At 53.9% G+C, this 13881-nt stretch overlaps 2 protein-coding genes across 4 annotated transcripts in view; both read right to left on the reverse strand.

The window, feature by feature from the left end:
- Positions 1-10238, reverse strand: part of corin (corin, serine peptidase) — a 16317-nt gene extending 6079 nt beyond the window's left edge. Inside the window, exons 1-14 of the mRNA XM_036216567.1 lie at positions 9664-10238; positions 8272-8416; positions 5841-6179; positions 5283-5394; positions 4040-4150; positions 3644-3861; positions 3458-3571; positions 2378-2485; positions 1372-1482; positions 1155-1277; positions 926-1030; positions 627-858; positions 176-318; positions 2-96 (exon numbers count right to left, since the gene is read on the reverse strand). Of these exons, the coding sequence (XP_036072460.1) occupies positions 2-96; positions 176-318; positions 627-858; positions 926-1030; positions 1155-1277; positions 1372-1482; positions 2378-2485; positions 3458-3571; positions 3644-3861; positions 4040-4150; positions 5283-5394; positions 5841-6179; positions 8272-8416; positions 9664-9717 (2010 nt within the window). The 5' untranslated portion in view covers positions 9718-10238. The remainder of the gene's footprint in view (position 1; positions 97-175; positions 319-626; positions 859-925; positions 1031-1154; positions 1278-1371; positions 1483-2377; positions 2486-3457; positions 3572-3643; positions 3862-4039; positions 4151-5282; positions 5395-5840; positions 6180-8271; positions 8417-9663) is intronic.
- Positions 10239-11371: 1133 nt separating this feature from the next.
- The window catches only part of nfxl1 (nuclear transcription factor, X-box binding-like 1), a 10473-nt gene continuing 7963 nt past the window's right edge, over positions 11372-13881 (reverse strand). For 2 of the 3 annotated variants that reach the window (XM_024264615.2, XM_024264616.2), the window contains exons 18-24: positions 13806-13827; positions 13370-13713; positions 13221-13290; positions 12446-12550; positions 12296-12376; positions 12171-12224; positions 11372-12102 (exon numbers count right to left, since the gene is read on the reverse strand). In XM_024264615.2, the coding sequence (XP_024120383.1) occupies positions 11914-12102; positions 12171-12224; positions 12296-12376; positions 12446-12550; positions 13221-13290; positions 13370-13713; positions 13806-13827 (865 nt within the window). In that variant the 3' untranslated portion in view covers positions 11372-11913. The remainder of the gene's footprint in view (positions 12103-12170; positions 12225-12295; positions 12377-12445; positions 12551-13220; positions 13291-13369; positions 13714-13805; positions 13828-13881) is intronic. The other variant, XM_024264619.2, reaches the window with a different exon arrangement.

Consider the following 13881-nt stretch of genomic DNA (forward strand, 5'->3'; position numbering starts at 1 on the left):
CATCGCTGTGGTCGTCACAGTCCAGGTGTCCGTCACAGCGTTTGGTTCCCAGGACGCAGCGACCGGACCGGCACTTGAAGTGACTGGGGGAGCACTCTGTCGCCACGGCAACACAACATCAACACATCAGTGACTCAGCGCGACCCTCCAGACCGAACACACGCAGTCTCCGTACCGTCCACGCCGTCCTCCGGCAGCAGGCAGGCGGCGTCCCCCCCGTCCTCCGGGAACTGACTGCAGTCCGAGTCTTCGGGCCACTGGAGGCCCACGATGCTCAGCACCGACTCACACTTCTCTTTGGCGTCCCGACACAGCGACCTGAGGGGGCGGAGCTGGAGATCATTACGGTCCTGAGTCCAGCTGGACTGGACCAAAGGTCCTGTTGACCGAAAGATCCCAAACCACTCCACCAACGGACCCGAGAACCACAAACCAGATCACAACACTGCAGCTGACCTGTCAGAGTGAAACGGACCTCACCAGAGTCCGTCTACTGACTCACTGAACTGCTGACTCAGCCGATAACCCGACTGACCTCAGAACTATGAGCTAAACAGAACCAGCGTTTGGACTCGTGGTTCCACTAACGAGGAACTCAGAGTATGACAGTGATGACGGTCACTGACCTGCAGGGCGGCACTCTCTGCAGACTGACCGGGTCACACTTTGGTACCAGCAGCGTGCAGGCGTAGAACATGAGGTACTGGTAGCAGCCGGTCTGGACCAGAGCGGGGAACAGCGAGGACTCCCAGGACACGGAGCTCTCCCTCTGGGACAGGTGGCCCAGGTGGTTGGGGTAGCTGGTCAGGTTGTAGGGCAGGTTCATGCAGAGCTCCAGGCTGATGGGCTCGCAGCGAGCTGCAACGCACAGCACGCTCAGACCGTTTCCATGACGACGCAGAGGTGTGGCGCCGCGCAGACTCACCGCAGCTGCTGTTCCGGGGGTCACAGGGGGCGCCGGGGCCCTCACAGGTAGACGGGCAGGAGGGGGAGGGGCAGACGGGCTGGCCGGGACCGCAGCCGCCGGGACCTGGAGGGAAACGGCGGTTAAGGAGAGGTGGGCGGGGCCATCTCCACACAGACATGACCGACCTTTCCTTCAGACCCCATAAACCATTTCTGAACAGAGATAGTGACGAAGACAGAGGTCTCACTCTGCTCTCTGCTGCAGTGCTCTTCATCACTGCCGTCCTTGCAGTCGTCCTCGCCGTCGCAGCGGAACGCTGACGGGATGCACTGACCGTTCCCGCACTCCAGCAGGCCCTGGCTCTTACAGGCTGCACAGACACAGACGGTTCATCTGGACCTGCTGGAACCAGCAGCTCTGACACCAGAACCGGTCCCGGTGGTCCATGACCACCTCAGACTCACAGCAGTTCAGCTCGTCGCTCTTATCCAGACAGTCGTGGTCTCCGTCGCACAGCCAGTCTCTGGAAACACAGCGGCCGTCGCCGCAGCGATGCTCCCGCGAAACGTTACACACTGGAGAGGGATCACGGAACAGGGATGACAACATCAGTAGTTCAGACCGCTCACTACCATTAAAAATCTAGAAGTGTGTTCGTCTCGAAAAAACATCAAATCACGGGAAGAACGGAACAGAGGCTCCGCCTCCAGAGGAGAAAGCGCTCCGCCTCCAGAGGACAAATAGAGCAGAAGCTCCGCCTCCAGAGGACAAATAGAGCAGAGGCTCCGCCTCCAAAGGAGAAATAGAGCAGAGGCTCCGCCTCCAGAGGACAAATAGAGCAGAAGCTCCGCCTCCAGAGGACAAATAGAGCAGAAGCTCCGCCTCCAAAGGAGGAAACAGCTCCGCCTCCAGAGCACAAATAGAGCAGAAGCTCCGCCTCCAGAGGACAAATAGAGCAGAAGCTCCGCCTCCAAAGGAGAAACAGCTCCGCCTCCAGAGGACAAATAGAGCAGAAGCTCCGCCTCCAAAGGAGAAACAGCTCCGCCTTCAGAGGACAAATGGAGCAGAAGCTCTGCCTCCAAAGGAGAAACAGCTCCGCCTCCAGAGGACAAATAGAGCAGAAGCTCCGCCTCCAAAAGAGCAACATCTCCGCCTCCAGAGGAGAAATAGCTCCGCCTCCAGAGGACAAAAAGAGCAGAAGCTCCGCCTTCAAAGGAGAAACAGCTCCACCTCCAGAGGACAAATAGAGCAGAAGCTCCACCTCCAGAGGACAAATAGAGTAGAAGCTCCACCTCCAAAAGAGCAACATCTCCGCCTCCAGAGGAGAAATAGAGCTATAGCTCAGCCTCTAAAGATAAATGTAGAGCTATAGCTCCGCCTCTAAAGATAAACGTAGAGCTATAGCTCCGCCTCTAAAGATAAACGTAGAGCTATAGCTCCGCCTCTAACGATAAATGTTAGTTTTCATACCACAGTTGAGTTCGTCACTCAGGTCTCCACAGTCGTCGTAACCGTCACACACCAGCGGGGGGGGCAGACACCTCCCGGTGTTACAGCGAAACTCTCCGTCTGCGCAGTCTGAGGAAACAGAGGTCACATGACCTTCATGCTGGATACCTGATGCAGTATTTGAATACTCACTTTGAGTATCATTTTAAACTTTACACTCAACGTTATTAAATTAGTCAAATTATTCATCTTCATAGAATTGTCTAAAGGTTTATTTCAGATCCTTAAATATTCTTCTGAGTTATCCTTCACAGATGTACATCCTCCTGCTGTCAGGAACGACATCATTTACATTCTTCAGCTTCATGCTGCCTTCACACCCACTGTGGCGCGTTCAAGAACACGCCGCACGGAGTTTGAAGGACGCACATCCAGCCGGTGGTGTTCACACCGGACCAGCGCCATGCATGCAGGTATCAGGGGGGAGGGGTTCTTCTTCTGTCGTATCGCTGGCTAACTCTCGTCCACCTCCTACTGTAGGTAGAACCTCAGAGTGAACACGGTGACCCTGCTCCAGAGACTTGTCTCTTTCTCACAAACAATATTCTAAATGTAACTTGTTTGGTCTTTGCACTCTCTCACTCTCTGGTGGTCTGCTTTGGTTGTCTTCAGACCCAAGTCAGCAGCAGCACGAAGACGCACGAAGACGCACAAAGACGCACGAAGACGCACAAAGACGCACAAAGACGCACGAAGACGCACGAAGACGCACGAAGACGCACGAAGACGCACAAAGACGCACAAAGACGCACAAAGACGCACAAAGACGCACAAAGACGCACAAAGACGCACAAAGACGCAGCTGCATCTGGAAGGTCGAGTTAAGGGCGAGAGAGCCTCAAGAACAAAAGCTCGCTCTCTCTTTAGGTTCATCCCCTTCGTCTCCATGGTAACCAGACCACAACAACAGTTCTGGAGGTTTCCTCCTGCTGGTAGATCATCAATCAAACTCATCACCATGGAAACTAATTGAATGAACTCCAGAAGTCAAACAAAAGTGTGAGAGTGCACGTGAGAGTTCACGTGGGTGTGCACGCTCACCGCAGTGCGTTTCGTCGCTCCAGTCGTCGCAGTCGTTGAAGCCGTTGCACACCAGCTTCTGAGGGACACAAATCCCCGTGGCGCACAGGAAGTGCTCCTTCCCGCCGCACACGGCTGTGGACCAATCAGAGCGGTCAGGGCAGTGATGTCATCATAACGGGACCGTACCTCAGCTAGCACACTCACAGGGTTTGCCCTTGATCTGGCGTGGAGTGAAACAGCCCGGTCCCTCCGTGTCTGCGGGCGGGGATGATGGCGAGGAGGGCGGAGTCAGCGAGGACATCATGTTGCTGAACTGCGAGCAGCGCAGGAAGTCGGGCCAGGAGGCGTTGAACATCTGCAGGACGGGCTCGCAGCCCTCTCTGGCCGCCTCACAGAAGGAGGCGCAGGGCAGCACCACCTGCCTGCACGTGCACACACAGACGTGCACGTCAGAGCGCGGCGGCGGCGGTCAGAGGCTCTGACAGGAACAAGTGTGCTCTGATTTTAGAGCGGTATTCTTAGACACACAGCTGCTGCTCTGTTTACTGTCTAAACAGCTGACATGCAGGGTGGGGGGATGGGGGCGGGGCCACTCGTTACCTGCTGTGGGCGCCGCCGCCGCCAGCAGGGATGCACTCGGGCAGCGCCAGCGAGCAGCCGAACAGCATGATGTGTCGGTAGCAGGACAGTCTGCCCAGGTAACTGAAGAATCTGCAAGAGACGCAGGCGGGGTCACACGCCGGCAGGACGCTCTACCACAGGAACGCCTGCCAGCCTGGAGGGTTCAAACCTCCCTGGACCACAGCAGCTTCAATGATACACCTGTAAGCATCTGCTAGGAAGACTTCAGTCTGAATACAAGAGACATGAGGAGATTACCCACAATCCTTCAGTCCACCAGCCAGATAATGACATTTCTGTTTTAGTGTCTAACAAAAGAGTTCCACCTTAAATCTTAAGGAGTCGTCAGTGTGCACGTGTGAGAAACATAACGCTACGCTAGCTCTCTAACGATGACTCAGCAGGACAGGTGAGTGGACAGGTGAGTAAACAGGTGAGTGGACAGGTGAGAGGACAGGTGAAAGGACAGGTAACTGGACAGGTAAGTGGACAGGAGAGTGGACAGGTGAGTAAACAGGTGAGAAAACAGGTGAGAAAACAGGTGAGAAAACAGGTGAGTGGACAGGTGAGTAAACAGGTAAGTGGACAGGTGAGTGGACAGGTGAGTGGACAGGAGAGTGGACAGGTGAGTGGACAGGAGAGTGGACAGGAGAGTGGACAGGAGAGTGGACAGGAGAGTGGACAGGAGAGTGGACAGGTGAGTAAACAGGTGGGTAAACAGGTGAGTAAACAGGTGAGAAAATAGGTGAGAAAACAGGTGAGAAAACAGGTGAGAAAACAGGTGAGAAAACAGGTGAGAAAACAGGTGAGTGGACAGGTGAGTAAACAGGTGAGAAAACAGGTGAGTGGACAGGTGAGTGGACAGGTGAGTAAACAGGTGAGTGGACAGGTGAGTGGACAGGTGAGTGGACAGGTGAGTGGACAGGTGAGTGGACAGGTGAGTGGACAGGTGAGTGGACAGGTGAGTGGACAGGTGAGTAAACAGGTGAGTAAACAGGTGAGTAAACAGGTGAGTGGACAGGTGAGTGGACAGGTGAGAGGACAGGTGAGTGGACAGGAGAGTGGACAGGTGAAAGGACAGGTGAAAGGACAGGTGAGTGGACAGGTGAGTGGACAGGAGAGTGGACAGGTAAGTGGACAGGTAAGTGGACAGGTAAGTAGACAGGAGAGTGGACAGGTAAGTGGACAGGTGAGAGGACAGGTAAGTGGACAGGAGAGTCACCTGAGCAGCATGTCCACCTCTGTGCTCTTCACCACGGCGACAGAAGACGACAGCCATGTTTGGTTGTAGGGCAGCATGTGACACTGAGGCTCCACGATCAGCTGACAGACACCTGCAGAGGAGAGGCAGAACAATGACAGACTCCGCCCCCCAGAGGCGGCTGGAAGCATGAGGGAACGTCTCGTTAACCAGCTCGTTTAGAGGTACAGTTTAAACGAGAACATCAAACATGAAATCATCTGTATCAACGTCCAGCTTCAGCTAATCTGGAGGTCAAACTTCCACTCAGTCTGCTGACCGCTCCTCCTCCAATCAGACGGGCGGGGGGGCTCATCAGCAGTCCCCTCCACTTCCTGTCCCACAGCGAGGCTGAAGGACAGCGGAGCGGCAGACGGAGACGGCGGGGGCGTCCACCGTTCAGCCCTGATGAATGATTTATCAGGACAAACGGATCCTCGACCTTCATCAGAACCCGCTCTGATCAGGACTGTCTGGATCTCAGCTGCAGCTTGGTGACTACATCTCCCATGATCCCCTGCAGTCGTGCCTCTCACATACCTGGATCCGGTGCTGAGGTGGGGCTGCTCTTCGGCCAGACGGTACTTAATGATGTCACAGATGACAGCCAATCAGGGAGCTTTGTGTATGGCTGAGTGGGCGGAGTCTGTGAGTAGGAGGGGCTAGGAGGGCCAGCAGTAGTGGGTGGGCTCTGGCTGGTCTGGACCATGTCTGGATCCCTGCGGTTCTGCAGAAGTGAAGTGAAGTTCTCTGCCTCCAGCTTAGAGAAGGAGACCAAGGGAATGTTGGTTCTGTTGCCACGGTAACCGGGGGCGGAGTCTGCAATGGGCTCGGGGGAGGGGAGGGGGCTGGAGTCCTGGAGACCGCTGCCGAAGACGCCTGCGGACAGAGAGGGGAGGTCAATGGCGCCGCTGGTCAGCAGACGATGGACGGGTCGGACCGGCTGACACCTTCAGGTTCTGCTTCTACTGATCCTCTAGCGCCGAAACAGAACCTCTTCAGTCAATCACGAGCCGGCTGAAGCCCCTCCCCCTCCCTGGAACAGGAGATCCAGCTGAGGTTTCAGGACTAACATCTCTAGACGGGTTTAACGTTTGGCCTCAGATGATTTGAGGTTTGAGACCAGATGGACCCTCATGCCGGTTCCACAGACCAATCCAGATCGGACTGATCTGGATCAGAGGTGTCTCCTCCAGATCGGTCTGGTCCGGATGACCGGACCGGTCTGACACTGCTCCAGCTGGAGCTTCACACAGAGCAGAAACCAGGAAACCTGACGGCCAACGAGGCCCAGATGTCCTGAACAAACGCAGACGAAAGGTTCTGTCACGGTTCTGGATGGATCAACAAGCTGCAGCCCTTCAAAATAAACTGTCCAGCAGTGACTCAGACTCTGGACCAGAACCCGGGTCCTGCTGGGACCGGCGTGGACCTCACACAGAGGAGGTTTCAGAGACGGTGGTCTGACAGGATCCAGATGATCGGCGCCGAGTTCTGGAGAAACTCCAGGAGAAACATTCTGAAAGGAGAGCGACTCCTCAACTCTGGATCCAATTAAATGTCCTTTCAAAATAAGACGACGTCAGGCTGCTCTGCAGGACACAGACGTCTTTGTTCTACAGGACGGGCGGTTATCGGGGGAACAGAATACTGCCCCCTGCTGGCTGGGAGGAACCCTGGGCTCAGGATGGTTCTGGACCATCAGAACTGTCTGGGGTCAGGATGGTTCTGGACCATCAGAACGTCTGGGCTCAGGAAGCATTTAGACCATCAGAACCGTCTGGGCTCAGGATGGTTCTGCACCATCAGAACCGTCTGGGGTCAGGAGGGTTCTGGACCATCAGAACTGTCTGGGCTCAGGATGGTTCTGGACCATCAGAACGTCTGTGCTCAGGTTGGTTCTGGACCATCAGAACCGTCCTGAGCGACCAGCGTTTCATCTGTCAGAACCTCACATTATTATGGGATGCAGCAGAGCAGGTGGGGAGGTCACCGGGTTCATGCTCCAGCTGAGTTTGATCCAAACGACCTCCTCCTGAAGGAGGACCGACGGAGGACAGGAGACGAGTCCAGGAGGAAATGAAGACAGAGAAGAGGAGTCAAGGACAGAGAGAAGGAGGGATGAACAACAGACGAGTGCTCCTCTTTAAAGGTGAATGCTTGGAATTCCTCCCAGCTCTCCTCCGATTGGCTGAGACGCGCTGCTGTCATGGCAACCGCACAAAGCGCACGCACACGCGCGCACGTGCACGAGGAGTAAATAACAGTAAATGTGTCATCTGTCCTCCTACACGCTGCATCATCCCTCCATTTTCTACTGCCATCCAGAGAATAGCAGGATGAAGACGTGAGGAGGAGGAGAGGAGGAAGAGGAGGGAGAGGAGGGAGAGGAGGAAGAGGAGGAGAGGGGGAGAAGAGGAGGAGGAGAGGAGGGAGAGGAGGGAGAGGAGGAAGAGGAGGTGAGGAGGTGAGGAGGAGAGGAGGAGGAAGAGGAGGGAGAGGAGGAAGAGGAGAGGAGGAGAGGAGGAGAGAAATGAAAGACAGGAAAGGATCAAAGGACTGGATCAGAAAAAAAGAGTTCCTCAAACACCTTCAGCCTCCAAACAAGCCCCTCCCCCTTTACAGAACCCATGGTTCTGGTCCATACATGGTTCCAAGCTACTTTTAAAAATATGTTGTGCAATTACTTTAACATAAATCATATCCACAGTGCAATTGCTTCTTCTTTTTTGTATTTTTTATCTCGGCACAATTATTTTGCTCTGTTGTAAATATGTAAATTGTTCCGATTTCTTCCTATCTGCAATGCTGCTGTAACACTGAAATTTCCCCACCGTGGGACGAATAAAGGACTATCTTATCTTATCTTATCTTATCTTATCTTAATCTGATTACTTGAGTTACTGTGAGCTCAGAGGCGGTTTGGATCAGAACAGGGAGCTGCATCAGTCAGACAGCAGTGAGTCCGTACCCGTCAGAACCAGAACCAGCAGCAAGAGTGCGGTCAGCAGACTGACGGCGGGAACCAGGATGAAGAGGAGCAGCCGCGGGTGATTGGTGGAGCCCAGCTTGTGAGGACACACCTCCATCTTCCCCTCAGGTGCTGCAGCCTGGTTCTGTGGGGGAGCAGAGACAAGTTCAGACACTGAGCGGTTCTGGTTCTGGTTCTGGTCACGGTGTGTGGGAGCCCCCCGAGCTGTGTTGGGGGGTCTGCCTCTCAGAGTTTCCGTTGGACTCGTCAAAGTTATTTTTGACCCCGAATGACGGCGAGACGAAACCCGACACCACAAACAAGAGCAGCTCGCTCCACCATACCGCCATCGCCAGCGTAGCTCCGCCCCTTACATGTCTGATGGGGGGTGGGGGGCTCCGCAGGCTGCAGACAGACCTCCATTCACCGCCACAGGGATGCTGTTTGCTCCGTTACCATGGAAACACGACCGGGCATGGTCTGGAGGATGTGGACCTCTGCCAAAGACCCGGTTCTGGATCCAGATTCATTTAAAGGAAGAACTAAAGTTCTCTGAGTTTCCCTCCTGAGGTTCTTCAGCACAAACCGTCCTCACATCTGAACGGCGAGAGGTTCTCTGAAACCACAGACCGATCAGAACCAGACAGAACATCCAGGTCTGGTCCACACTCTCAGCTTCTTCAGTTCCTGCTGGTTCCACAGTCTGGGCCGGCATGTCAGACCGCTGGACCGCTCCAGAAGCAACAGAACATCAGCCTGGCTCCTGAACCTGCAGGGAGGAGGCGAGCATGTCCATCACCAGCAGGTCAGGTTCTTCAGAACCAGCAGATTCGTCAGGTCCAGAACCTGCTCAGAGGGGACCCGCTTCTCTATCACCAGCAGGTCAGAGGTTCCAGTTCTTCAGAACCCATCAGGTCCAGAACCTGCTCAGAGGAGACCAGCATGACCATCAGCAGCAGGTCAAAGGTTCCGGTTCTTCAGAACCTGCAGACCCATCAGGTCCAGAACCTGCTCAGAGGAGACCCGCATGACCATCACCAGCAGGTCAGGTTCTTCAGAACCAGCAGACCCATCAGGTCCAGAACCTGCTCAGAGGGGACCCGCTTCTCTATCACCAGCAGGTCAGAGGTTCTGGTTCTTCAGAACCTGCTGACCCATCAGGTTCAGAACCTGCAGGGATGAAGCCTGTCCTTCCTCACGGTTCAGTCCAGAGTCAGACCTTCTCACCTGCAGCTGCCTGAAGATCAGATTCATTGATCCGGATCCTGTGATCAGATCACCGGTCACGTGTTCGCGGATAAACAACAGTAAACAACTTCCCAGGTGAGTTAAAGGAGCTTCTAGTCGCGCGCGGCAGACCGGTGACGGGCACGAGGACAGACAGACACTCACCGCAGCCGCTCCGTTCAAGGTGACTCGCGGGAACAAGTCCCGCCGCGCGGCCATGACCTGCTGCAGCCGAGCGCGAGACCATTCCTCTGCCCGCCGCCCGCGAGCCGAGCGCTAACTAAGCTGCACGACCCGCAGGCTCCGCCCCATCGCTTTCTCTCTCCCTCTAATGCGCGCGCACGCGCAGGTATTTAGCACGTGTGGCTTTAATGAGGACTAATCCAAACACGCGGCCGCGCAGAGCCACGTGCCTGTGTGCGCTCGGCGGCTGGTCACGTGACCCCCCAAACCTGCCAGAGTGAGATGTGGAACGGGACGTCGGACGGTTTCAGGGACGGTCACGGGAACTTCCGGTCTGAGAAATCAGTCAGATCAAAGAAAGATGAGAGCAGCCTTTGATCTGCTGTGATGTCTCCGACCTTCAGCCGTCCAGGGCCGTCTGCACCTCTGGTGGGGGCCGGGGAGGGGGGCTCCAAAAAACAGGAACTCTTTAGTTTAAACCAATACTTTAAAAGTCTTAAAATGTTTCCTTTAAGTGTTAAATCAATAAAATGATGGGAAAACAAAACAAAAAAATACAGAAAATAAACCTTGACCCAGAGGATTCTGGGTACAAACTGAGACTGAAGTTCACTGATGTGAGCCTCAGAAAAAACCGTTCTGACGACGGATTCACACTGGTCCGTCTGGGTTGGGTTTAATGCATAGAGTTGTGTTAAGACCACCAGTTTAGATTCTCTCCGTTGCCCCCCCCCGGTTCTGGAGGAGGGGTCTGCCCCCCCCTCAATGAGTCGTTTTGACTCGTACAGGATGTTTTTGTTCTCTGGTCGTCCATGGTGACAGTAGAACCACTGTTAACATTACTAAATGGGCATGTCCCCTTAAATCTAAAACAACATTTGATACAGTTTTATTCTGAAAGAAAAGCTTTATTTTGAAACCCAGACGGATTTCCTGTTCCTCCAGAACTCCTGCATGAACCTTGGAGGAACAGACATCAGACATGATGGAGAAGAACTTTGTGATTGATTAATTATTGAACGCAGACAGAGGGTAGACAGGCGGCAGACAGACTGCAGACAGACTGCAGATAGATGGGAGACAGACTGCAGACAGACGGCAGACAGACTGCAGACAGGCTGCAGACAGACTGCAGACAGACGGCAGAGAGACGGCAGACTGACGGTAGACAGACTGCAGACGGACGGCAGACTGACGGTAGACAGACCGCAGACGGACCGCAGACCAAGATTCCTTCAAATTTCTTGTTAAATTCCAGACTTTTTGAAGACCATCCACTAAATAAATCAGCTCAGTTTGTTATTTGTGTTTCCATCGTGATAGAAGTGTAACTTCTTCTTCTGCTGCTTTAGCGCTCTTCCTTTAAACCTGTTCACTGTTCAGCGTATCAGTGCTAATGGTTCTGCCACCGTTTAATTCCTTTATTTAAATAAAATTGAGGTTTTCAACAAGAAATGTAAAACAGACATTTCAAACATTACCAACTGTGTGTCTCATTTATCAAAATTAAAGACTTTTTAAGGTTTTATTTCCAAATTCATTAAAGTGCTTTAAGACCCTGGAGGAATCCTGACACACAGCTGACATGGACATTAGGAAGGAGTTTAACACCAGAGTCTGGATCTACATTTCTGTAGAGCTCCCACATTACCCAGACTCTAGTGGTCAGAGGAGGAACTGCAGCATTTGGTTCTCTCTGGTTTCTTTTATTTTGAAAACCATCTTGAAAAGCATCTGACTTTCTAAAACCATTTTTATATAGTAAAGAAACGTTTTTTGTTACAGATCTGTCTGGACTCTGACCTTCTGATGACCTTCATGAAACTCTCTCTCTCCATCTTCTGGTGGTCTGAAGGTCAGTCGGTCATGTGACTGAGGCAGCTGTCTGCTCTCTGTCGCCCCCTGCAGACTCAGAGCATCACACTTTTATGCTCAGAAACATCAAAATCAGGTTTTTATTTTCATCAAAGAAAAAACTCCAGAGATCAGAACGACAGCAGCCAATCAGAGGACACCTGAGGACTGACAGCCAATCAGAAGACGCCTGAGGACTGACAGCCAATCAGAGGACGCCTGAGGACTGACAGCCAATCAGAAGACGTCTGAGGATCTGAGATGTTCCTGCTTCTCCACGATTATCATCAACAAAACTAAACTTTATCTTCCAGGTTCGCTGGAGGGCGGCAAACCCCCGCTCCCATCCCTGCTAAAGGAGGCGGAGCTTGTGCTCCCTCAGGGTGTGCTCAGCAAGTAGTAGATGGCGGCAGACAGCAGCACGCCGCCCAGCGGGACCAGGACCATGGCGGCGCGCCTCCTCCAGCGGGCCGCTCTCTCCTGCTCGTCGTCCACCTCCTCCCTCCTCCGCCGCTTGTTCCTCCTCCCCCCTCGCTGCTGGCGCTTCTCGAAGGCCTCCAGCTCCTCCTGAGGAGGAGAACATCCGGGTTGAGCTCAGAACGGAACCAGACTCCAGAACCGAGGACAACACTGACCTGTAGCCTCCTCTGCTCCTCCTCCTCTGCAGCCTTTAGCTCCGCCTCCTTCAGCTGCACAAACACACGCAGCAGTCAGAGTGTGTCCAGGTGAGGACAGGTGAGGCGTACAGGTGAGTCTTTACCTGGCTGACCCTCTGCCTCTGCTCTCGGCACACGTCGTCACACTGCAGGGAGGACTGGGAGGACAGGGAGCACGGCACCTCCTGCACACATGATCACAGGTGAAGCTCCTCCCCCTCTGAGCTCCTTCAGCCCAGACCTCTGCTCCTCACCTTCTTGATCCTCCTGCAGGAGCAGCGCAGCTTCACCTTCTGGTGACACTTCTCCTCACACACACCTGGATGGCACACCTGCTTACAGCGATGGCCGCAGCCCAGCTGCAGAAACACAGTCACAACTGCATGAGTCCAGCCTCCTGGAGGAGCAGCAGTGACTGAACTGAAAAAACATGGCTGCTCCTCCTCCTTCAGGACACATGAACGCAGACTCAACAATCCCACAATTCTTTGCAGTCAAAGCAAAGCAGCAACAGCAGTGACATCATCAGTTTGATCAAGTGGAGGATGACATGAAGAACAGAAAACATAGAGAGGAGGAGGGGGAGGAGGGGGGAGGAGGAGGGAGGATTGTTTCGGTCAGAACCTCCTTGTTTCCTTTGTGACCTTAAAGTCTCTCTCCAAACATGTGGATGAGATCAGGAGTGACCTAAACCTGGATCAGATCAGGAGTGACCTAAACCTGGATCAGATCAGGAGTGACCTAAACCTGGATCAGATCAGGAGTGACCTAAACGTGGATCAGATCAGGAAGTATCCTCCCGGCTGTATCAGACGGAAAACTACTGTAGTTGTGTACCTCTTTAGGACACTGGTTGTGTAGTTGTGAGGTTGTGTAGTTGTGAGGTTGTGTAGTTGTGTAGTTGTGAGGTTGTGTAGTTGTGTACCTCTTTAGGACACTGGTTGTGTAGTTGTGAGGTTGTGTACCTTTTAAGGACACTGGTTGTGTAGTTGTGAGGTTGTGTAGTTGTGAGGTTGTGTAGTTGTGTACCTCTTTAGGACACTGGTTCCCACAGGATCCCAGCTGCACCTTCAGCTGCGCATCTGCTGCAGTCAGCTTCCTGCAGACAATCATTAAAACTTTATTGACACGCAGCGCTGTGACAGCACTGATGCGAGTGTGTGTCCGTGCGCGCTCACGTGCACTCCACGTAGAGCATGCTGATCTTGCAGTGGCAGCGCTGGCGGATCATCTGGTTGCAGGGGGGGCAGTCACCTGGGTGGCAAGGGCGGGGGCAGGAGTGGGGGCAGCCGGGGGGGCGTGGCTTACTGCAGCCTTCCTCACACACCTCACACTGGAAACAAAGCAGACGCTCAGCATCTGCAGACGCCGTCTGTGGGCGTGGACCCTGAGGGCTCACCTGGTTGCCGTCGGTAACCAGGTGACACTTCCTGCTGCACTGATGGTTCCCACACGCCAGCGGACGTCCACAGGGACGCTCACAGGAAAACCGACCCTGACGACAACACGGCACCGGGGTGACCTGCACACACAGACACACAACACCTGGTCTGAAGGAGGACCAGAACTCAGCAGAACCCAGCACAACCCAGCAGACCAGGTGGAGGTTCTCACCTCATGTTCTCCAAAACAGGACCTGAAACACAAACAGAACTCCAGTCACCTCCAGGACCTGAACTAAGCCAGGTCC

This window comes from Oryzias melastigma, linkage group LG18, assembly GCF_002922805.2.
Source record: "Oryzias melastigma strain HK-1 linkage group LG18, ASM292280v2, whole genome shotgun sequence".
In the NCBI taxonomy this organism is placed as follows: domain Eukaryota; kingdom Metazoa; phylum Chordata; class Actinopteri; order Beloniformes; family Adrianichthyidae; genus Oryzias; species Oryzias melastigma.